Source organism: Chiroxiphia lanceolata, chromosome 28 (assembly GCF_009829145.1).
Source record: "Chiroxiphia lanceolata isolate bChiLan1 chromosome 28, bChiLan1.pri, whole genome shotgun sequence".
NCBI classification, from domain to species: domain Eukaryota; kingdom Metazoa; phylum Chordata; class Aves; order Passeriformes; family Pipridae; genus Chiroxiphia; species Chiroxiphia lanceolata.
This window is the reverse complement of record NC_045664.1, coordinates 3,912,770-3,936,130: the sequence shown is the minus strand read 5'-3', so window position 1 is coordinate 3,936,130 and position 23,361 is coordinate 3,912,770. Positions and strand designations below refer to the sequence as shown.

At 61.9% G+C, this 23,361-nt stretch overlaps 1 protein-coding gene and 1 long non-coding RNA gene across 3 annotated transcripts; one reads left to right on the top strand and one right to left on the bottom strand.

The window, feature by feature from the left end:
• The first annotated feature begins 179 nt into the window (after positions 1 to 179).
• Positions 180 to 962, top strand: LOC116799586. The gene is made up of 3 exons (XR_004361087.1): positions 180 to 288; positions 584 to 668; positions 759 to 962. It is a non-coding gene; the product is annotated as an uncharacterized LOC116799586 (long non-coding RNA).
• Positions 963 to 4,747: 3,785 nt separating this feature from the next.
• LZTS1 (leucine zipper tumor suppressor 1) lies at positions 4,748 to 21,496 on the bottom strand. 2 transcript variants are annotated; one of them, XM_032712752.1, is made up of 4 exons: positions 21,421 to 21,496; positions 8,442 to 8,845; positions 7,132 to 7,965; positions 4,748 to 6,408 (listed from the first exon to the last, which is right to left on the bottom strand). In XM_032712752.1, exons 2-4 carry the CDS (start codon positions 8,787 to 8,789, stop codon positions 5,743 to 5,745), a joined length of 1,848 nt encoding a protein of 615 aa, XP_032568643.1. In that variant the 5' UTR covers positions 8,790 to 8,845; positions 21,421 to 21,496; the 3' UTR covers positions 4,748 to 5,742. The 2 variants fall into 2 exon arrangements, with proteins under 2 accessions (XP_032568643.1, XP_032568644.1); XM_032712753.1 differs by lacking the exon at positions 21,421 to 21,496 and having other exon boundaries at positions 8,442 to 8,971.
• Positions 21,497 to 23,361: the final 1,865 nt, after the last annotated feature.

Here is a 23,361-nt window from a genome sequence, read left to right as displayed (position 1 = left end):
GGGGACAAAGGTTGAACAAACACTCCCAAGGGTGTGTGAGCAGGAAGGTGCCTCTCCTGGGATGCCTGCAGGATTCTCTATGGATAACAGGGCTCCTGGAATGTGTGTGTGTCACAGAGCAAAGGGAATTCTGCAAGGATAGGAATATCCATGGCAGTTAAACTGCCCTGCTCTGCAGCTGGTGGGAGCAAAGGGGAAGGAATAAAACACTGCAGCTCTTCAGCTCTGGAGGCTCAAAGAGAGTAGGAACCTCCTGGCTGGAGAAAACAGCACCACAGAGTTATCCAGGTGGGAAAAGCCCTCTGAGGCCACAGAGTCCCCCCTGTGCCCCATCCCCACCTCATCCCCCAGCCCAGAGCTCTGAGTGCCTTGGGCACCTCCAGGGCTGGGGACTCCAAACCTCCCTGGGCAGTTCCAATGTTTAACCAACCCTTTCCAGGGAGAAATCCCTCCTGATGTCCAACCTGACCCTCCCCTGGCACAGCTTGAGGCCGTTCCCTCTCCTCCTGTCCCCTGGCAGCTCCCCCCTCCTGTCAGGGGGCTGCAGAGCCAGAAGGTCCCCCCTGAGCCTCCTTTTCTCCAGGCTGAGCCCCCCCAGCTCCCTCAGCTGCTCCTGCTGCTCCAGCCCCTTCCCAGGACATCACCCCGTGCTCTCAGCAGCTTCCCAGGTGAGGACAAGCCCCTGTCCCAGGCAGGGAACAGCCCGAGCCTGGCACAAGAACGACAAAAGCACCTTTGTCACCTTTGTCTCCCCCCAGCCAGAGGTCCCACAGCAGGTCTGGGGGCTCGAGCACAGCGATTTTAGCCCCAAGGTGGGAGCAGAGCCCCTCGGGGGGGAGCACGGGGCTCTGGGGGCAGGTCAAGGGGTGCCCCCTCTGCGTGGCACCAGCCCTGGCAGCGCCCTGAGAGCTCCCGACACGGCTCTGAGCCGGGTGCCAAAGGAACAGCCCAACTCTTCCCGGCAGGAGCCAGCAGGTACCAGGCTCGGGGCTCGGGGGGGGCACGGACGTGCTGCTCTCCCAGCTGCTGCTGCCTCGCTGCATTTACGCGCCGTTTGCTATTTTTATTCCTCTTTTTTTTTTTATTTATTCCATAATGACTAACGAGGGGCTGCCCGGGGGGCTTATCCCCCCTCTCCAGCGGGTGTCAGGCGGTCCCCGCAGGAGCACACGCCAGCTGTCAGCCCGCGGAGGAGCGGAGGGAGGGGGCGAACCCCGGGCAGGGCCCCCCTTTGCCCCCGGGGGTCGGTCGGGGTGGCAGATGCAGGGCCGGGGAACAGGCTGGTGGGCAGAGCTGCCCGCGGGTTATTTGCACATCAAAAGCAGCTTCGCCCCCGAGCACGAGGTGCCGGGGTTTAATTGCTCTTTCAAAGCCAACCCCGGGCTTGGCGCTGCGGAGATTTTAGGGCTGACTCTGCTCCCCCCCCCCTCCCTCCCGCAAAGCCAGACACTGGTGCGGTGGCACCGGGGCGTTTAAAGAAGATGCAAATCAGCTTTTCTCCGTCTTGAGGCTGATTTGCATCCGCTGATTAGTCCAACAATTCACACTCCTTCTGTGCGAGGGCGGTTGGGCTCGGGCAGCTGGAGCTGAGCTCACCCAGAGCGCGGGGACCCCAGAGACGGGGGGGGGGGATGCCCGAGCTGGGCTGGTTCTCCTGTTTGCCCCCAGCACTGGAGCCAACCGTGCCCCTCGGGTGCTTCCTCAGCCCTGGAGCCCCGGCACAGCCTGGTGCCATCCACCCGGGTGTCCCCAGGGCACGGCTTTACCCCGGGATTACCGGGGCTTGCTGCTCCTTCCTTGGCCGTGTCCCCTCCTGGCCGTGAAGCAGCGGGGTCACAGCAGGGACCAACCTGCCCTGGCCACGTCCGTGCTCCAATTCCCAGCCTTCCTTGTGCTCTCCCAGCATCCTGTCACAGACCAACAGCCCTGAAGGGACCAGCTGGTGCCCACTGTGCCTGGGGCAGAGGATGCTCCGAGCCCGACCTTGGGGAGGGCACAGCTCGTCCTCAGAGGCAGCTTCAGGAGGGGTTTGGTGGGAAAGGGGAGAAGCAGCCCAGGGGCCCCAGGCTGGCTTCCCTGGGCATTCCTAAGAATTCCTCGGGGTGCATGTGCCCTCAGGGACGCTGCCCTTGCTCCTGGAGCTGCCCTTGCTCCCTCTGACACTGTTCAGCTCTGCCGAGTCTCTGCTGCACTGCAGCACTTGCAGTTTGTGAGCTCCTGGGAGTTATTCCAGGGATAACTGACAGCTCAGGGGTCTCCAGGGATAACTGGCAGCTCAGGGGTCTCCTCCTCGCTGCTGCCTTGACCTGGATTACACGGACCAGCCCGGGAAGGGCTCAGCCGAGCCGGGAGCACCCCCAGCCAGGGCAGGATCTTCAACACAAGGTGCCTCTCAGGAGGCAGAGCCTTTCCACGTGGTTTTCCGTCTCCTTCCTCCTCAGCAGCTTTTCAAAGGCTCTAAAAATAAACTTCCCTCCAGCCCGGGGCAGTGTGAGCACAGCCAAGGTTTCCCTGGAAAGCTCAGTGGGTGCCAGGTGCCTTTGTGGGGGGGGCACAGAGCAGCTTGTGGGGGGCTCAGTTTTAGTGTTTTCCCCGTTTTTTGCTCCTCAGCCTCTCCCTTTACCCTCCCCCCAAGGCTGTTTAGATCCGTGTGGTGCAAAGAGGCTCCAGGTCGGTTTGGTTTGGAGGAGAGAAAACAGCTCCAAGAGTCAAAATATGACCTTGGGTTTGTTCAGGCCTCTTCCTTTGGGAATTGTTTTCTCTGGATCTCCTCAGGACACGGGTGGTGGGTTGGGCACCCCTGGGACAGGGGGAGGAGAAGGAGGGTCAGGGTGAAAATCAGCCTCACCTGCAGAGCAGGAGGGTGAAGCTGGAGGGTGCAGGGTGGGGGCAAGGCTGGGGGGATTATCCCCCCTCTCCAATCCCTCCGTGTGTGCCAGAGACAGGCTTTTCCATGCTTGGGTTATCCCAGCTGCAGAGCGGAGATAACAGGGCTGGGGACAACAGGGCCAGGTGGAGGGATGTCCCCAAAGGGGACCTTGGGGGGCTGTGATAGATGGCTTGAGGGGGGGGGGGGCCCACAACAAAGCACCATCCTGCTTTTTTTTGGTGTGGAAACCCCCTGGAACGCTGCCAAGCACTCAAGGGTGGTGGTGGGGAGGTCGAAAAGAAGTTTTACAAAATTTTTATTTATAAATAGAAACATAAAATTACCAGTAGTTTTACATCAGTCACCAGAAATAACATCCAAAAAAAAAAAAAAAAGAACGAAAAAACAAAACAAAACAAAACAAAAACCTGCAGAAAAATAATTCTCTGTACAGGCTGAGGCCGGGCAGGAGCCTCCCCACCCCGGGTTGGCTCCCACCTGGAATGACACACCTGGAATGCGGACGGGCACACACAGCGTTGTGCAAAGGCAGCACGTCGAGGCCTCTGGGCCATCACATCATAGAGCAGGGGCTGGGAGAGGGGACATGGGGCTGGGAGAGGGGGATATGGGGCTGGGAGAGGGGATATGGGGCTGGGAGAGGGGGGATATGGGGCTGGGAGAGGGGGATATGGGGCTGGGAGAGGGGACATGGGGCTGGGAGAGGGGACATGGGGCTGGGAGAGGGGGATATGGGGCTGGGAGAGGGGGATATGGGGCTGGGAGAGGGGGACATGGAGCTGGGAGAGGGGGATATGGGGCTGGGAGAGGGGGATATGGGGCTGGGAGAGGGGGATATGGAGCTGGGAGAGGGGGATATGGAGCTGGGAGAGGGGCACATGGGGCTGGGAGAGGGGACACGGGGCTGGGAAGGGGGATACAGGACTGGGAAGGGGGATACAGGGCTGGGAAGGGGGACACAGGGCTGGAGAGGGGGACACAGGGCTGGGAGAGGGGGACACGGGGCTGGGAGGGAGGGATATGGGGCTGGGAGAGGGGGACATGGGGCTAGGAGAGGGGGATATGGGGCTGGGAGAGGGGGATATGGGGCTGGGGGACAGGGGTGGTGCCTCCAAGGCCAGTGGGAGCAGGAGCAGGGCGTTGGGAAGGCAGGGAAGGGCTCTGCTCCCCTGGGTTTGGCTCTGGGGTGGGAGGGGGGTGCAGAGCCCCCGGTGCTCGGGGCCACGGCTTGGGGGATGCACTGAATCCCTTCTGGCCTCGAAGCTGGAGCCATCCCAGCTCCAGAGCTTCCCTGGGCAGGGCTGGGCAGAGGCTGGACCCGGCGTGGCCCCGATTTACAGCCACGGGGATCTGAGGTTGGCTTTTCTCTGGCAGGGCCGTGGATGAGGGTCGGGGTGGACGCCCAGCCAGGATAACTTGGGGCAATGCACTTGGGGGTGCTCGGGGCCAGGTGCAGAAGGCACAGACTGGTTTCTGTGTGTCGCTTTTCCAGGCTGGAATGGTGTGAGGGGCGCTGGGTTCTGCTGCTCATGAAGCCCTTGTGCCCGATCTGTGGCTTTGGGGGTTTGTGCAAGACCTGCCCCCAAACCCCCTGGGCTGGGGCAGTGGGTGAACAGACACCCTGCAGTAAGAAAACATCATTGCACTGGCACAGAGGGGGCCTGGCTGGAGATCTCCACCCTGGGAAGCTGGATCCAGGCTGGTTCCCTCCCTCCTGGCCCTGCTGAGCCACAGGGGACACGGGAGTCACCTCTGGTGACCTTCAGTGGAGCCTCGTTATCCACTTGCTGGTGGCAGGAGGAAATTTTTAAGAGCTGGGGTAGAAAACAAAGTGAATGTGGGGGTTTTTTTTTTGGGGGGGGGGGTTCTTTTAACCAGCTCCTCTCGATGGGATCCCGTGGATGTAAGGACACAGCAGGAGATAAGGCAGCCGGGGGTCCCGGAGGGGACGGTCGCAGCGAGTGTGGGGGGCTGTGGGGTGAACACAACCCCGATTCCTTGGTCAGACTGTGGCTGGGACACTTCTCCTAGCTCTGAAATCCAGCTGCTGCCTGGTAGCTGGGAAAGGGACGCCGAGTCCTCGTCCAGCAGAGCAGGGAGTGCTGGGCTGGCCACGGCTCACCCGGGGATGTGCAGGGGGGGTGCAGGGTGGGCTGTGCCCTTCAGTGAACGGGGATTTTGGGGGGTTTTGGCTGTAACCCGCTGGGGGGGTGCAGGTGGGGTCCTTCCTGAGGCACTGCAGCGGCCCGAGGGTGGGAGCAGTGGATGTGCCAGTGGCAGGAGGTGGCTCCGTGGTCCCACAGCGCTCTGGGATTGGCACTGACGGAGAAGGGTGAGGAGGTGTGAGAGCAGCGTGGTGCTTCCTGCAGGGAGCTGGGCGTGTGCTGTGGCTGATTCCCTCCAAAGGCAGTGGGAAGGACCGTGGCGTCCCCATTGCCCGGAGTTTTGGTGTCCCCACCCCCGGAGCTGTGCCCTGATCCCTCCGAGCCTGGAGCAGAGCACCCCTCGGGCGCTGTGCATCGACGGGAGTTAATCTGCTGGGTTCCTGTCCCCTGACCACCCCATCGCCGGCTCCTCAGTCCTCCCAGGGGCAGAAGGGGCACTGCCGGGGCGGGGGGAGCTGCTGGCACGTCACCACTGGCACGAGTTGCTTGTTCACCTCTGTAACACGACAGGCGACGGGGAGCACCGGGACGGGCAGGGAGCGGGGCCGGGAGCCCCCCGGATAAATACATGGCTCAGCTGGACTGTACAAGGCACGGGCAGCATGTCCCCCCTGGAGAGGGACACCTGCCCTGAGCTGCAGGCAGGGCAGGGCAGGGCAGGGCAGGGCAGGGCAGGGCAGGGCCGGCTCAGATCTCGGTGGCGATGATGTCCTCGTAGGGCACGTCGGCGCCGGGGATCTCCAGCTCGATGGGCTCCTTGCCGTCCTCCCCTGCCGCCAGCTGCTGCAGCATCTTCTCCAGGTTCTGGTTCCTCTTGTACATGTGCAGGTAGCTCTGCTGCAGCTGCTTCTGGTAGTGGATCACCTTCTCCTTCTCCTCCTTCCACGTCTGCCGCTCGTGCTGGAAGCCGGAGGTCATCTGCTCGTTGTTGTCCCGCTCGGCCTCCAGCTCTGCCCGCAGCCTCTCCACCTCGCCCTGCAGGGCTTGGGCCTCCTCCAGCCCCGCACAGGGCCCGGGCCCCTCCCGGGCCTCGCTCAGCTGCTCCCTGAGCACGGCGAGCTCCGTGCGCAGGTCCACGATCTCCTGCTCCAGCAGGTTCACCTTCTCCCGCAGCAGCTCCGACTCGTTCTTCTTGCGCTGCAGCTCGTTCTCGCACACCTCCAGCTCCATGGCCTTGGTGCGCAGGGACACCTCCAGGTCCTGGGTCTTCATCTCCAGCCCTTCCATCTTCGCCCTCACCTCCTTCAGCTGCGCCTTCAGGCCGAGGATCTCGGTGGTCTTGGTGTTGAGCTCCGTCTGCGACTCCTTCAGCTGCTGCTTCAGCAGGGAGATCTCCCCGGATTTCTGGCACACCTGTGGGGCAGGGATGGAGAGCCCGAGTCAAGGGACAGTGCCCCATGTGAGCCACACTGGGCACAACCTGTGCCAGGGCCTCCCCACCCTCCCAGGGAAGGATTTCTCCCTCATATCCAATCTAAACCTCAGCTGGGGGCTCAGCGTGTGGAGACCCCGAACTGCAGTTATTCATCTTGATTTAGAATTAATTTAATTATTAGTTATAATTAATATTTAAAATAATTATTCATAAACATCGGGATTTTCATCAGTTTAAGGCTCTTTGTTCAGCAACACCCAACGAGTGAGTAAATTAAGCTTAAGCAGGGAGTGGAAGGTTTTACTGCTCTCTAACAAATGGCCGTGGCAAGTCCAAGTAGTTCCTATTTCCACGTGGGAAGGCAGCTTTACTGCTCCTCTGGGGCAGGCAGCTGGAAAACCCTGTGCTGGAGGCTGGAAATGCCAGGTTATTTTAATGACTGAGCGTTTTTATGCACTGTGGATGATGGGAAGGGCTGAGGGGTTAAGAGGGGCGGTGAGAGCCTCAATTACAGCTCGCAGAATTCCTTGGATTTAACAGCCACGTCCCACAGCCCTGCACCCCCCGTGGTGCTGCTGGGAGGCAGGAATAGAGGTGGAGAAGGGCTCCATTTATTGCTGCTGCCAAAGCTGCCCCATTCCACACTCACACTCTGCTCTGGGCACCCTCAGCCCCAGCTTTGGTGCCCCGGTGCCACTCACCTCCCACTGCGTCTCCTCCAGCGCCGGGGCGAAGCTGGTCTTCTCCTTCTCGTAGGACCTCAGCTTGGTCTCCAGCAGGTTCTGCTCCTTCACGAGTTTCTCCAGCTCCTCCCGGAGCTGCTGCTTCTCCTGCTGCAGCTGGAAGACCTGGAGGTGAAGGACCTGCTGCGTGCGCTGCGTTTTCTGCGAGGTCTGCTTGAGTTTGCTGTTGCACTTCTGCTTGAGGCCCTCCAGCTCCTCCTTGCAGCGCCGCTGCTTCTCCTCGTAGGCCTGGCAGGAGCTGATTTCCTTCTCCTCGAAGCTCGACTGAAGCTCCTGCAGCTCCCCCTCCCTCTCCAGCAGCTTCTGCTCCAGCTCCTGGATGGTGGACTCGTCGGTGGAGATGGGCGAGCGGACGCAGGCGGTTTTCTCCGCGGCTCCGTGGTGGTGGTGAGGGGCTTTGCCGGGGTTCAGGATCTTGTTGCCCCCGTCGGAGAAGGACATGGCCTTGAGGCTCATCATGTTGCTGTCCTGGATGATGGCACACTGCAGGATGTTGTGGGCAGAGCCCCCGAAGCGGCTGATGGGGCCCATGGGGGTGACGAGGGGCTCGAGCTGGTAACTGCTGCTGGTGCTGTGGGTGGGGAGGCTGGACATGGAGTTCCTGCCCGAGTCAGACAGACCCCCCGAGCACAGCACGGGCTTCAGCTCCTGCTCCTTGGCTTTCTCCGGGGGTTGCAGGGGCGGGGGGAGGTGTCCCCCGCTCTCGGGGGAGGAGGAGGAGTGCAGGATGGCCCCCGAGCGCGGCAGCACCGGCTTGAAGGCGGTGGGACGGGCAGGAGGCTTGTCCACACCCTGGGGGAGAGCAGAGCCCGTCAGCACAGACCCAAACCATCAGCACAGACCCAAACCATCAGCACAGACCCAAACAATGCCATCTGTCCCCCCCTACACCCTCTGCCCCCAGGGATGAGACCCCCACGGCGGGACAGCTCCGCTCTCCCTCGAGGGCCAAAAGCTCGGGAAGACGCCGATGGGTGAAAGTGCCTCTGCTGGGAGGTGAAGGGTGTGTTTGGGAATTAAAGGGTCTGTGTGCCTTGGATCACATGGCACGACTTTGGAGCGTGCTACTGAGCCCAGTCCCAAAAAGGAGAGGGTGGCACAGTGCCCCCAGCACCTCCCTGCTGCCCCTCTCCTCCCGCTTCCCAGCGCAAACTGATCTCACGGACCGTGGGCAGGACAGCCCTGCCCTGGGACCTGCACCCCCTCCGAGGATGGATGGGGCCCAGTGGGGCACCCCCCGCTCCCGGGGCCACCTTTCCCCCACTAACCACTTCCAGCTGGCTGGGAAAGGGCAGCAGCTTCTGCGGCGTGGGCGTCCCAAAGTCGATGCTGCTGCTGCCGCCGGCCTGGCCCAGCTCCCCTCCGGCCAGGGAGGTGTAGTCCCGGTGGGAGCCGTGGGACTTCTGGCTGACCTTGATGTAGAAGAAGTCCTCATTCTTGCTGCTTTTGGAGCCGGACTTGTGTCCGGAGTCCTGGGAGAAGCCGAAGCGGAGCAGCCCGTCCGAGTAGCGGTTGAGTTTCTTGAGGTGGGAGGGCTTTCGGAGGCGGTAGTGGGAGGCGCGGCAGTGCTTGCTGTGCAGGCTGTGCCCGGAGATGAGGCTGCTCACGCTGCCCATGCTGGTCCCGGCGGGGGCAGGGCCCGGCTGAGCTCATAGCAAAGCCGGCGGCGGGTCTGGGGACACAGAGACAGCGGGGTCAGGAGCAGCCACGGGAGCGGGGGGTGATGCTACGAGGTGGGGTTTGGGTGAGAGGGGACACCGAGGGCAGAGCTCAGCGGGGGCAGCTCCTGATCTCTGCTCTGGGTGAGCAGGGACAGCACCCTGGAATAGCTGGAGCTGTGCCAGGGCAGGGTCAGGATGGATCTCAGGGAAAGGTTCTTCCCCCAGAGGGTGGCTGGGCACTGAACAGGCTCCCCAGAGTTTGGGCACAGCCCCCCCCAAACCTGCCAGAGCTCAAGGAGCGTTTGGACAACGCTCTCAGCACAGGGTGGGATTGCTGGGGTGTCTGCACAGAGTTGGACTTTAATCCTTGTGAGTCCCTTCCAGCTCAGGATATTCCATGATTCTGCCCTAAGCACACCTGGCAGGCACAGCTGGGCACACACCAGCACTGACAGGGTTTGTGCCAAGGGCACCTCTGTGCACATCTCCCCTGAGTGCCCAGGGGTGGGTGCAGATGGACCAGGTGCCCCTCGTGCGTGTGAAGGGACAGGGATGTTTGCTGAGGCTGATTCCCCCCACTCCCAGCCCCGTGGGAAGGAGGGTGGCACCCAGGGAAGAGCAGGGCTTTTCCCTGAGCCCAGGGATGGCTCCCGGAGCCTCCCACAAGTTGCCTGAGTCCCCCAGGCCACAGCTCCTGACTGGCCAGGGGCATCCTGCCCAACGCCCAGGGGGCTTGCCAGGACCTGCAGGTTACAGCAGGAGGGCTCTCTACAGGTCTCTAAAATGACAAGAGGAGGAAAAGGGGTTTGTAGTGATTTTTAGGTGCCTAAGAGGCATAATTTCGACGAGCACCCTTGGCTCCTGCTTTTTGCACGTGATGGATCCCGTCTCCTGCCAACCAGCCACAGCCAGAACCCTCTCCTGCACCAGCCTGTGCCCCCCGATTCTCCACTTTTCAGTGCCCCTCTTAACCTGCCTGAAAAGGGAAGCAGTGAGGTTTAATTACACTTAATGTCTGTGCAGCACTTCAGAGGAGGAGAGGCCTCGTGTGTGTGCTGAGTGCTGTGAGGAGGGCCCAGAGGGATGTGGGGCTCTGTGCTCGCTCTCTCTGCTGGGGGGAAAAAGATACAGAAAATAAACCCCCAGCTCCTGGTGGCCTTTGTGGCTCTTGGCTCCCAGAGCCAGGGCTCAAATGGAGATGCACCTTCCATCCAGGTAATTAGGGGGAGAAAGGGGGAAAGGACATAAGCCAAATGAGTTAAATCCTGTTGGCACAGGATGAGCAGAGAGGAGACATTTCTGCTCCTTTGGAATAGCTCAGAGCTCCCGGTGTTGGCACTGTGTGATCCAGCTCTTCTCCAGAGCTACCCCAGGCCCAGCTCCCATCACCCAAACAGGAATCCTGGGGGTTCACAGTGTCCCCTGGCAGTGGCACAGGGGTGGGGGGTGGAGGGGGTGTGCCAGGGCGTCCTCATCCTCCAGCTCCAGGCAGTCACTCCTGCGTGATTCCCACTCTTGGATATGTCCTGCCTTACCCCTGCTCCAGTGCCAGCCCCTCTGCATCCCAAAAACAGGGCAACACCGACCTGTGCCCACCCCTCAGCTTCAGCTGTTCCCTTTTCTCCACGCCCCCAGGACCCAGATTGATTTAAGTATCCAAGGAAAGTCCTGGAGAGACAGATGATACCATTCTAATCCCTAAATCCATTTTGGGGGGATTAGGAGGAGCAAGTAAGACCCGAGGCCTGAGCTGCTGCCGGGATGCTGATGTGTGAGAGGTGATAAACGACTTTGGGCTTCCCTCACTCGTGCAGGGGAAGAGGCAGAGAGGGCAGGGAGGGGCAGGAATCGCCGCAGGGGAGGGGATCAGTGGCACGGGAGGCAGCAGAGCTGCCAACTGCGGTGACAGCAACCCCGGGCAGGGCTCAACACGTGCCAGGGAGTGGCCCCGGTGTGCTGACACATATTTTACACCCGGGTGTATTTACAGGCACCTATGGCAGAGGTGGGGAGGGGGAGGTTTGATCCCTTAAAACAGAGGTTGCAGGCTGCGTGGAGCTGCTGCTCCAGGGATTCCAGGCTCTCTGTCCCCTTGGATAGATGTGCCCTTGGGTTTTTGGGTGCCTGCAGGAGAAGGGAGAAATACCGAGAGGGAGAGCTGGGACTTTCCAGCCTCTTGGCAGGAGGTGTTTCAATCAATCCCAGCCCTCCCACACACGCCTGAGAGGGTTGGGCACATCTTTTTCTTCTCCTTCCCCCTTCCCACTTAAAAATGAACACTTTGAAAGCCGTGGAGGAGTTGGAATTCATGGGCAATGTCTGCAGGAAGGGGAAGGCTCTGGAGGCAGCACAGGCTCCCGCTCCAGCTTTCGGGGGACCTCCAAAAGGGGGACCAGACTTGTCCCCCTCCTTGTTCAGCCTCACACTGGCATCTTCCCTGTATCACATCCAGTGACCGTGTGGCTCCACAGGGAGCCAGATCAGTCTGCTGAGCCAACCCAACCCCAGTCATTACGTGCACACAGGTATATTTGGCTGTGTGGATGCACACATGTATTTTTAAGGGGTTTGCAAGCTCGGCAACAGGCACGGTTGGGTCGGGTCGGGCTTTGCTGCAAAGTGTAAAACGGGGTGGGGGGTAAAAAATGAAAAGTAAGTGATACTGAGAGTGCAGGCAATGAAAACAGGGGTGCCCCAGCCCGGGCACTGCGGTGGCAATGTCACTGTACCAGCCTGGCTCTGTCCCCAAAGCCAAACGCTGCAGCCCCCCCCACCCCGGCTCAGCCCCAGCCCCGCCGGGCTCTGGGCGCTAAATGTGATTACCCTGAGCCGCGATTTGCCCCGTCACTCATCAATTAGCGGGGAGAGAAAGCCAGAAAAGACACGAGCCTTCCCCTCCCGCTCAGCAAACGAGCCCCTCCGGGCTCTTTTGTCGGCGCCGCGGTGGGGAGGGGGCCGGGGGGGCGGCAGCACGAGCCCGGACCCCCAGAGCAGTGTCTGTGCTCCGCGGCCCTTCAGGGGCTGTGAACAAAACCCCTGAATCCCGGAATCACACAACAGTCAGGCTGGGAGGGGAGCTCTGCAGGTCACCCACCCCCCAGGTGAAGTGGGGAGGTGTGTGGGGGTCCCGCGGTGCTCCTGGGGGGGACAGACCCCCCAACAAACACTCAGGCAGTGCGGGCTAAACCCACGGGCTCGGGGCTGAGCACGTGGATGCTCCCACTCCTGCCTGTGCAGGGAGAGGGGGGAAAAAATGAATGGCATCTCATCATCCCAGTCATGCCTTCCCTGCACGTGGGAGAGCAGCTCCTTCCCGTCGCCTCCTTCCTCAATGGGCTGCAGGAATTTAATCTTATCTCCTTCCCAGCACGCTTTCTTTGAGGCTTTCCCCCTCTCCCCTGCAGAGTTCTCGCGCAGGCAGCAGCTTTCCCCCCACCTTCCCCGACAGGTCACCCTCGCAAAAGAGCCCTCGTTTCCTCCCGGGCTTCGCGGTGTCACTTGGCTCCCTGCTGATCCTGTTCTTCCCTGTTCCCTCTTTCAGAACGCCAAAGCTTCCTTCTTCCCTGCAATCTCTCGCCCACTCTTTTTCCCCTCTCGAATTATTATTCATCCTTTCTGTGCAGATGCTCCCACACATTTGGGTGTTTGTTGGGAGAGGCACAGATAACACAGGGAGCAGCTGCCAGGAGCCCGGCTCGGGGATCAGCCTCCTTCCTCTTTCCCTCGATCGCTGCCAGGTGATGTGCCCCCGTTTCACGCGGTGATTCGGGTCTTTGAGGCGCCAGGGATGCGGCCCTGGGGGGAAATGTGGGCATTTTCTGGGGCGAAAAGCCCCCCACGTGCCTCGTGGAGCATCCGACTGACGCTTTGAGTCCAGCCTGGGCTGTGCGAGCATCTGCCCGTCCCCGCTCCAGCTCCTGCCTGCCCTGCCCGTGCCCAGCTGGAGCCAGGCTCTCCAAAACCTGCTCATTTCGGTCTCCAAAGAAATGGCAGCAATAAGGGCTTGGAGAGCGCCGACCTTGCCCCCTCCCCGTAATGGTCCCCCCTCCCCGCGCTAAGGGGGGGCAATTCGGAGCCTGCCCGGGCAGGCGCCAGCCCGTGGTGCTCAATTGTGGCTCGGGGCCCCACGACAAGGCTCCCATTCACCGCGGGCCATTGTCCCCTCTCCTTCATTGTCATTCATCGGGATCGTTTCGATGGCAGGCGGGCAGTGAATGGAGCACAAAGCGCGCACCATGTGTTCCGCCCCGATCTGCCAGCGGCCGAGGGGGACACTCGACAGGAAGAATAAACCAGCCTCAATTACACGTTACATCCACTCTAATAGCCCGGGAGTCCATCACACTTAATGTTCTTTCAATGAACAGCGAGAGAATTCACACCCCCCGCCCGGCGCTTGTTAGAGGAGCCGCTCGCTGCCTTTGGCAGGGGGTCGGGTGGGCTTCGTGCCAGCGCGGCGGTCCCGGACCGTGCCGAGGCCCTGCCGGTGCGCCCTGGCAGCTGGTCATCCTGCTGCAGGCCCTGCAGGCGAAGGTGCGACCGCTCAATGGGGGAAAAAAAGGCGAAAAAAGGCAATTTGCCTCCGTTCGGAAGCCCCTCGGCAGCACCGAGCGCTGCCTCCTTGCACCCGGCTCCTGTGGGAGGCTGGCTCAGGTCAAGGGCATTTGTGTCACCCTCCCTCCTGCTGGAAAAGCCAGGAATCAGCGCTGAATCCAGCATCAGCTTTGGGAAGGGCTTGGAGGAGCTGCGGGCACTTCCCTTCCACCCATGGAGCGATGGAGGCCCCGCTCCTGCCCAGGGATGTGCCCAGGGATGTGCCAGCGAGTGGCTTTGCTGGGAGAGCAGGGTGAGATCATCCCTGAGAGGATGTAGGTGGGACTGTTTGGGGAAGCCAGTCCTGGAAGGAGAGGAATTTCTCAAATTAACAGTGAATCACCTTGGCAGGGTGAGCTCTGAGGGTCTGGGCTCCACACCCACCGTGCTGTTCCCGCTTCCACACTGCTCCCACCGCTCCCCTGGGGCCGAGCAGGGAGAGGCTCCTGTCCCTGCCCGGGGACGATTGCTCAACCCACAGAAAACTGGTGTCAGCAGAGTCCTGTGACTCCCAACACCTGTGTTTCTGCAGAGCCTCGTGTTCCCTCCGCAGCAGACGCTGCCCGGGCAGCTGTTCTGAGCAAACACACGGGCTGGAAGAGGGATGGATTATTAATCCTTCTGTCCCACAGCCCGAGAGGGATGTAGAAGTGAGACAAACCTTGCTGCTGGTGGCTGAAAGGTCACAGCCACAGCCAGAAGCTGTTTATTCCCAGGAGAAGCCAGTGGGGAGTTACAGCCCGTGGGGAAGTCACGGCTGGGCTGGGGAGGTGTAACTGCCTGGAGCTGTGTCAGGGCAGGGTCAGGCTGGATATTTGGGAAAGTTCTTCCCCCAGAGGGTGGTTGGGCACTGAACAGGCTCCCCAGGGTTTGGGCACAGCCCCCCAAACCTGCCAGAGCTCCAGGAGGGTTTGGACAACGCTCTGAGGGACAGGGTGGGGCTGCTGGGGTGTCTGTGCAAGGCCAGGAGCTGGACTCTGATTCTTTTGAGTCCCTTCCAGCTCAGGGTGTTCTGTGATTCTCTGAACTGATCCTCGGGCTCAGAATGTCACCCAGCAGTGTGGTGACGGGGGACACAACATCCCCTGCCCCTCCTGCTCCCACCTGCCCGCCCAGCCAGCGGTCAGAGCCGGACTGGTGTCACTGACGGGCTGTTTGGGAAGCTGCTGCTCCCTGCCCAGCCCACTGGAGGCTGTCCAGTGTGAGCATCACTTCCTGAGCCAGCCCAGTGCCTCTGTGCACGGAGCAAGGAGGGATTTCTGGAGCTGAAAGGCCTCAGCTCTCCCCAGAGAGCTGCAGATTGGATTAAACAGCTCCAGGGGCAAGGAAACCCAAGCACTGCGAGGAGCTGGGCTTCAGACCCCCCCCAGCCTCTCCCCTGCTGCCCCTGTCTGACCTCAGACAGGGGCTGTTCCCACAAGCATCAGCAGGGAACAGTGGGAATATCCTGGGAGACTGGTCCTCCCTGTTTTATCCACCTCAGCTTGGTCTGCAGCTCTTCTTCACTCTCCTGACACCCCACATTTCTGCAGGTCACCCTCAGTCCTACCTGTGGCATTCCCAGCTCCCTGCTCAGCCCAGAGCCCAAGTGCTTTCTCCCTCTGTTTTAGGTTAAATTAACTCCAGGGCCCTCCAGAGCTCCCAACCACGTGCCAAACCCTACCTGTGCCACCCAGGTCTCCCCAGTTTTATTCCCACCCTGTCACAGCAGCCTCCTGTCACAGGGATTTTGGAGCTCATCAGTGATTCAACGGCACCCACACAAGTCATATCAGTCATGCTCCGGGGACAAAGGAAACACTTCTATGAGACATAGTTAAATATTCCTGGGGTGGAGAGAAAGATCTTTTCAGCTTAGCTAATTCCTCCCAGCATCTGGCTTTTCCCACTAATGAGCAACTAATACTGCAATTAAAGCCCTGCTAATTGGGAGCTCACAAATGCCGCTCTCCCTCTCCTGCTTTTGTCTTTTTGCAGGTTCGGGGGCTGGCCGGGCACACCTGGGTGGTGACACTGCCACCAGGGAACGGCCACTGGTGAATTCACTCCCCTCCCACGCCGGGAATCATCAGATCCACCGGGGAACAGCCACAGCACCCAGCGGGGCAGGACCCCCTCTGCTGACAGGGGAGGGTTTTTTTGGAGGGGGGGAGAGGCGACACCTCCCAGCAGGTCCCCACCCGGGGTGGCCCATCCCTGCCAGGCAGCAGGTGCAGGGGGCCGGGTTGGGTTATTTTGGGAGCCGTCTGGGGCTGGCAGGTGGTGCCGGGGTGGGCGACAGCTGAGCTCGGAGCCGCCGGGCCCCTCCTCGTGCATCCACTTCCCACCTCGCACCACACAATCTGCCAGGGCTGGGCACCCAACAACCCGGCCTGCTGCGGGGAATTTGGGCAGCTCAGGGGCTCTCTGTGCATCCCCTCCTGGGCCCTGTGACTGCTGCCTGTGCAGCCCCAGCTCCGTGCCCGGGGCTGTTGGGTTTGGTGTTGGGTTTGCCTCCCCTGCACCTCCCCCGGGGTCCAGCTGATGGAAGGGCTTTGTTCTGTGCGGCTAAAAATAGCCAGGACTTGGTGTAACTCGAGATGAGCCCTAAATACTTCTCCTCCCAGCTCTGCTGCTTCCACGGGCTCTGCACGTGTCTTCCTCCGTCCCCCTAATCACGGGTGAAACCAGGGGCAGAGAGCCTTTCCCCCGGGTTCTGACAAGATGGGAGCACCAAGGGATCCTTCCACAAGCCACCAACCTCCCCAGGCACCAGGAAACACCTGGGCTAAGGCCCTTTCTGCTGCAAACCCCCCCCCCCAAGAACACAGAGGGGAGAAAAGCATCCTCTCCACGTTCAGGGAAAATTTAGAAGCGGTGCCGCAGGCTGCCATGGAGACAGGGCTCTGTTTGCAACCTTCCTGCTTTTTATTGTCTCCCCCCCTCTCCCAGGCTGCTGAAAAGCAGCCAGGAGCAGGGCTGGCATTGCCCCCCGTGCTCCTGGTGGCCACACTGCCCAGCCCACCTTCCCTGGCTGCCCAGCTGGGTCCCCTCTCTGCTCCCTCACCTCCTCCAGGTGCCACTTTTGGCACCTCCCTGCTGTGTCTGGGGGACCATAAAGCGGGTTTCTCTCAGCCTTGCCGGGTTCAGGGGCACCAGGAGCCCTGCCAGGGTGCCCAGCCCTGCTCTCCCTCACTCTAGTGATGGCCAGGGAGGTGAGGACATGAGCAGCCAGGGGCTGGGCTGGGGCATATTCCTGAAATCACAGGCTGGAGACTGTCTGAGAAACAGGAGGGGAAATAACTGGCCCTGGCAGTAGCTGAAACCCCTCAATCCCTGTCCTTACCCTAAGGAAAGCCAGGAGTATCAGAGGAAGAACTTCTCTGGGGTAGGAGCTAAGGACCTTCCAGCAAACTAACCTCTGTGTCAAATCTAGGCTTGACTTCACAGAGCTCAGCTCCAAACCTGAGCTGTGATTATTTCTGTGCTGCCCTTCCCCATTTGTGATACCAGTTATGCCGTGGATTTGTCTAAATGTGGGTATTTTCATCCCCTGCCTGATGCTCAGTGAGGTGGGAGCTGAGAAAAGGCAACTTCTGCCATCTCAGGCCTTGCTGCAAAAGCATCTGCTGCTGCTGTCCCCTCACCCTTCAGCTCCCTCTCTTGTTTCCCAGGCTGTTACCTCCCTATCCCTGCTCTGCTTCAATGCAGCAGCAGCAGAAGGGGGAAAAAAACCCAACCAACAAGGCAAATTCAGTTCTCGCTTCCTATTTTCCTCCTCCTCTATTTTTCAGACTTGGCCCGTTGGTGAAAACCACCCCTTTAATGCCTGGCTGCCAAATAGAGCAATTCTCTCAACAGAAAAATGTACATCAAAGTTGCAAGGAATATTCAATTAACCTTTAAAGGAGATCATCCCTAACTGGCTTAGAGAGACGTCGCTAAATTGTTTAAAAAAGCTAAACACAGGCACTTGGGTTTTGGAGGAGCAGGTCTGTGGAGACAGTCCTGGCTGCTGGCTCGCTGGAAAAAACAAAAAAAAAGGCAATTAAATATCTAAATGTTCTTTCCAACTGGCACCCTGAGCTAGAACCTCTGACAGGGTTATCTTTGCTTAGGCAAGTGGCCAAGTCCACGGCTCTGCATCTAGGAAACGTGGAATAAGTGAGAGAACAGCGATGGCAACAGCTCCTGGGATCTCTGGAGGGGCGTTTGGGAGGCTTTTTCTTTTCCAGGGAGAGGGCAGAAAGCTCCTCTCCAGCTCTCAGAGCTGAGCACTGCCAGTGCCCACTGGGGAGGGATGCTCCATCCTCCACAAGTCAGAGGCTCAGGGGATGAGGCTCTTCTGTAAATCATTAAAAATCCTCTTATCTGGGAGCGTGCACAGGCATTGCTACCCTCTGCTGGAGGGAGCTGCTTCCTCAGAGGCCTTGTGCTGCCACCAGGAGATAAAGGCAGATCTTTTAGCCCAGGGGGAAAACTCCTGCCTGCGAGGAAGAGGAAGGACAGGCCGGGAATGCTGCTGAGAGGAGCCAGCAGGAGCCCCAGCACAGCTTGTGCAGCCCCTGCCCCTGGATTTGGCTCCCCAAACCCGGGCAGTGGCCACCTCTGAGCACACTCAGCGCTTCCCACGAAGGATTTGGGAATTGCTCACCCAGCTGAGCCTTCCTGCTCCTGGTGGGGCTCGTCTCCATGAGCAAACAACCCCCGTGCAGGGGAGTCTCTGCGAGCCACGTGCCAGATCTTTGTGCATTCCCGGCTATTTTTAACTAATCCCTGATGGAAACTGTCCGCTGAGGTCCTGCCACTGCTGCCCTGGTGTCTCCTCCCTGCATCCTGCCCCTTCCACAGCTCCTGCACCTCCGCATCTCCCGGGAAAAAGCCACAGCAGCAAACCCAGGGGCAGCTGGCAAACAAGGAACACCAAGGAAACGAGGCAGGGGGGTGGATTTTAAGACCTCCCAAGAGAAAGAAATACTTAAAAACATGCAAGTCAGGGCTTAGGGGGGAGGCTGGGGGGGGAAAAGCCTCCAAGTTTCCTGTCAGGGTGAAGTGCTGGAGGATTAAGGTCCCACGGCTCGGGGTGCAGGGCACGGGTGGCACTGTGTTATGGAGCCATGCTGGGCCATGGTCCTGTCCCTGCCAGCCTGGGCTGCTTTAGGAGCAGTTCTAGCACCAGTTCTAGCACCAGTTTTAGCAGCAGTTTCCCAGAATAGCCGCAGTGCTACTATGTGTTCACACTTGTCCACGCAGCACCTTGTAGCACAGGCACTGAGCTCTGTCTGTGGGTGACTGAGTGTCCCCAGGAGGGACCCTGGAGCTCAGCTCTGGCTGCCAGAGCTGCTTCTCAGTGGGCTCAAGGAGAGCAGGTCGATGATCCGGGGTTTTGCTGCCTGTTGCACCCAGAGTGGCCGCTCTGCCCACCCCTGCGTGCTGCACATGCCTCACCTGAGGCTCACCTGAGCATGACTGGACCTGCCCACCGCAAAACAGAGGCTCCCAGAGAGGGGCAAAACAGTGATTTAGGGCTGAGGACACACCAGCAGAGCAAGGGAGGCGCGGGATGGGGGAGCATCCCCATCCCTGCTCAGCAGCCAGCACAGACACCCCCCCTCCTTCTGCCCAAACCCGGGGTGGGGAAGAGTCTGCCCTGCACACCCTGGGCACGGGAATCCTGCCCTGGAAATCCCTGTGCCCGCCTCGGTGGCTCGCAGAGGAGCCTGGCTCTCCCGGAGCTCTCGTTTTTCCTGCCCGAGTCTCGCATCCCTTCGCCTCCCACCCGCTGCCAGCGCCGCCTGCCAGGGAAGAGTGACTAAGGGGCGGGTGGGAGGGATCGGCTCGAGCCCGATTTAGCAGCCTGCGGTGCCGAGGGCAGCCGGAGGGCCACGGGCACGGCTGGGGGGCTCCGAGGGCAAGGGGGCTCGGCCGCGGGAGCCCGGAGCATCCCCGGAGCATCCCCGGAGCATCCCCGGAGCCGGCGCTCGCATCCCCGAGGGCGCTTCGGCAGCTGCCACTAATTGCCCCCCCCGGGCTGATCGCGCCGAGGGTTTTGCGCTTCCAGCCCTTTGTCCCGCCGATTAATGGCCCCGGTGATTAATTGCGGCTCTCGGGGGGGGGGCTCTGCAGCCCCCGGAGAAGCCTGGCAGGGGGTGTAGGGGTGAGCTGGGCACACGGGGAGCTGTGTGATGGTGTGTGACAGGGCACAGCCAGGCTGGCGTGGGAGGCTGGGACCAGGCGAGGAGCAGCCGGACGGGCTCTGCCCTGGCAGGGATTTCAAAGGGAGGTTAATCAGTGTCTGGAGCGATGGGAGATAGCGGAGGCTCACGAGGAGTTTCTCCCCGGCTCATATTCCACTTGCCGCAGCCTCCAGTGTGGAAAACAGGCTCCGGGGAGGGAATTTGGACAGCCATGGAAACGCAGGCCTGCCCGGGAAAATGGGTCAGGGGCTGGTCCCTCTGAGCACAGCAAGGCACGCGTGGAAGGAGGTCACGGGCCCCACTTGTGAGCACCAGAAAGAGAAAGAGAAACCCCCCCAGCGCTGCTCTGCCAGGGCAGGAGGTGCCCAGGGAGGGCTCGGCACTGCTGGAAGGAGCTGACACGGGGGCCAGGGGGGTGGTGGCAGAACGGGACAGGGGAAGGCAAATGCAAACTGCCCCGGGAGAAAGGGATGTGCAGCAGGGACGTGGTGGTACCAGGTAGGGGGTGTGTGGGCATACCTGGATGGGAGCTGTCAGGGCTCCCCCACAGTCTGCTGGTCCCACTCGTGTGGGACCCTCCTGCCACACCCCTGGGGACCTGTCCTGTGGCCACAGACCCCTGAAGCACGAGAGAGAGCGAGGTGGTCTCTGCAGAGCCCAGACAGGTGTCTGGCCTGTTCGGACAGACAGCAGGACGGACACTCCTCAGCCGGCTGAGCAAGGACAGGAGCGCCGCGAGCCGAGCCCGGGACCCGTCCCCGCGCTTGGTCCCCGCTGGGTTCGCTGGGCTCTGCAGCTCTGGCGCTGAAGGCAGAGCGTCAGCGGGGTGAGCAGCGACAGCCCGGAGCTGACTCCTGCCACAGCCGTGGCAGCTCTCCAGCGCTGCTTTTAAAGGCGAGATTAATCCCCGGCTTTCCCGGAGCCGCGCGGGCACCCCCGGGAGCTGTGCGGGCTCGGCGCGGCACTGACCCCCCCCCGCCCACGCCTTCACCTGCCTGCGAAACCAGGCACAGCCCCTGCACGGCGAGGGGACATCGCCAGAGCCAGCGCTGCGCACCCGAGAGAAGGCTGAGCCCCCTCCAGCGATCCCCGTCTGTACCTGGATGATGCCGCATCCAGGCGCAACTGGCATCTCCCACGGAGGTGCCCGATGATGCCCACGCCGGGCACATCCCCTGCGCTGCCTTATCCCCTTCCTTCGCCCCGCGCTGCCCGCACGCCCGCGGGCTCCGGCGGCAAATAATCCCTGCACGGGCACGCAGCCCCTCTGCCGGGATGGCTCCGTGCTGATGACAGCAAACCAAAGGCATCCGCTCCTTTTCCTTTCCCTTCCCGGGGAGTTTGGGGACGCTGTAACCCGAGGCAGCCCTCACCACCGAGGTGCTGAACACGCAGAATTTTCTCGCTGCCGTGCGAAAAAGAAGTTTTCCAGACTTCAGAGGGAAAGCGAAAAGCCAGAGCCGAGCCCCGGGGGAGCCGCGGGCGGGCAGGGGGGGATGCGAGCCGGCCACGGGGGCGAGTCCAGCCGCCCCCCCCGACCCTTCGTGCCCGAGCCCCGCGCCCCGTGCCCGGCAGAGGTGGGAGGTTCACCCCGAGGAGACGCGCCCCGATCGCAGTGCGGAGAGTCCCCCCAGCGCAGCTCAGCCCCTCCCGGTCCCCCCGGTCCTCCCGGACCCCCATCCCTCTTCCCGGAGCTCCCCCGCACGTCCCGCAGCGCTTCGCCGCCGCCTCCCCCTCCCGCTCGTCCCCCTGCCCGGAGCTCCCGGGCACGGCCCCCTCCCCACCCCCGGTGCCCCCCGCCTGTCCCCCGTGCCCACCTCGGGTGGCCGCCGTGTCCCGGGCGCGGCGCGGGGCTCCGCGGGGCTCCCGGTGCCGGCCCGGCCGCAGCATCCCCGGCTTGGCGGCGGCGGAGGAGGAGCCTTGGATGGAGCCCCGAGCCCCGGGACCGCCCCGGCGCAGCCCCCGCCTTTGTGTGCCGGCCCCCGGCCGCCCCCAGCCCCGCCTCGGCCCCGCGGGGTGGAGAAGGGGGGGGTTTGGCCGCTCGCTCTGGGGGCAAACGCTGAGGGAGAGGAGAGAGGTGCTGGAAGAGAGGGAACGCGGGTGGATTTGGGACTTTCCCGGCACTGGGATTGAGTCTGGCGCTTGGGGAAGCTCTTGGGGAATAGAGCCGAGAGCCCGGGGGAAGCTGCCGGCACCCGGAGCCCGCCCGGCCGGGGAAGGTCCGGGCTGAAGTTCCTGTTTTGCTTGATTCGGAGCGAGCACTTGAAACCGAGCCTCCAATATGCCCAGTTGGGGATGAGCAGCGGGGTGTGACCGGCGCATGCCACAACTAGTCCTCACGGCAAAAATAAGGACACGTTCCCAAGGCCTCTGACCACGGGGAAGGGAGTCGGTGGGGCTGGGAATTGCTGTGGGAATTGCAGACCGGGGTGGGGGGGATCGGCCTCCTGACCCCTCCTGGCCTCACCTGAGTGCCGATCAGTGCGAGGGATGCCGAGGGAAACCCCCGGACATCTCTGCTGAATCCCCTTCCTGCAGGGCACGGGCTGGTTCCGCTTCCTGCAGCCCGAGCAGTTTGTGCTTGTCCACAGGTAAGGCCCATCCCGCTCGTGCAGGAGTGATTTTTCCAGGTTTCCCCACGCGCCGTGACTTTCCCAAGCACGGAGCAGCACCCGGCGCATCCCTCGGTGCTCCCCGGAACCGGGCTGGCGGTGCAGTCACGTTCCCACATCCCTTCCCTCCCCGCACATCTGCCCCTGGGGGAGGTCTGTTTGCCTCCCTCTGCCTCACCTGGTCGCTAATCTCTTCCTGCACGAGGCAGGTTGTGCCGAGTTCGCCCTGGGCGCTGACGCAGCGCTCAGGAATCCGTGGGCAGCTGGAAGCACATCTGGACTTGCCCCGCGCGCGCGGGGCTGCGGGGCCATGTCCCGCTCAGGTGTGCGGGCGGCTGTGTCCCACTCAGGTATGCAGGGGGCTGTGTCCCGCTCAGGTGTGCGGGGGGCTGTGTCCCGCTCAGGTATGGGGCCAGTATGGGGCCAGGTGGGATCCCCCCGCTCCAGGTCCGTGTCCTGCTCAGGTATGTGGGGCTGTGTCCCCCTCAGGTATGCGGCCAGGGGGGATCACCCCGCTCCAGGGCTGTGTCCCCCTCAGGTATGCGACCAGGGGGGATCCCCCCTCTCCGGGGCCGTGTCCTGCTCAGGTGTGCGGCCAGGGGGGATCCCCCCGCTCCGGCAGCTCCCCTGAGCCCCGAGCCTGCCCCTGCCAGGAGGGAAGGGGGCCGGGAAGGACGGGAGCCCCAGCAGGAGCTGGCCCAGCACAGCGCGTGTCTGGCAGGAGCGTGGCAGCCGCTCCCTTCCCAAAAATCATCCTGGGAGACCACCCCGGGAGCACACACAGACCCCCCGCGGCAGCGCGGGGGTCCAGCAGGACCCCCAGGGACGGGAGGACCGTGACTAAACCAGTCTCAAACCGTTCTGATGGGCCCCCGCGGGGTCGGGGTCGCGTCCCGTGGGTGGTGGCCGCCAGCCTTTGGGGCACGGCTCGAGGAGAGCAGCCTGGGATTTGCTTTGGGAGCCCGGCTGGCACCCCACGGACGGGCAGGAGGCACAGCCTGACACGGAGCAGGGACGGCTCTGCCGGGGTGGAGCCCCGGGAGCACCGAGGCTTGAGCCCGGCACGAACCGCGAGGGCTTTGATTTATGGAGCTGGCGCTCGGCAGCCGGGATCCACCCCCTGCTTTTTTTAATATTGTTTCCTGG

What these genes read in the sequence shown, in the direction of transcription:
- LZTS1 (XM_032712752.1), bottom strand. Translation starts at nt 8,789, where the DNA reads ATGGGCAGCGTGAGCAGCCTCATCTCCGGGCACAGCCTGCACAGCAAG. An exon ending in TTCCCAGCCAGCTGGAAGTG is followed by an intron (nt 7,966 to 8,441) that starts GTTAGTGGGGGA and finishes GCTCTCCCCCAG; the next exon opens with GGTGTGGACAAGCCTCCTGC. An exon ending in TGGAGGAGACGCAGTGGGAG is followed by an intron (nt 6,409 to 7,131) that starts GTGAGTGGCACC and finishes CCTGCCCCACAG; the next exon opens with GTGTGCCAGAAATCCGGGGA.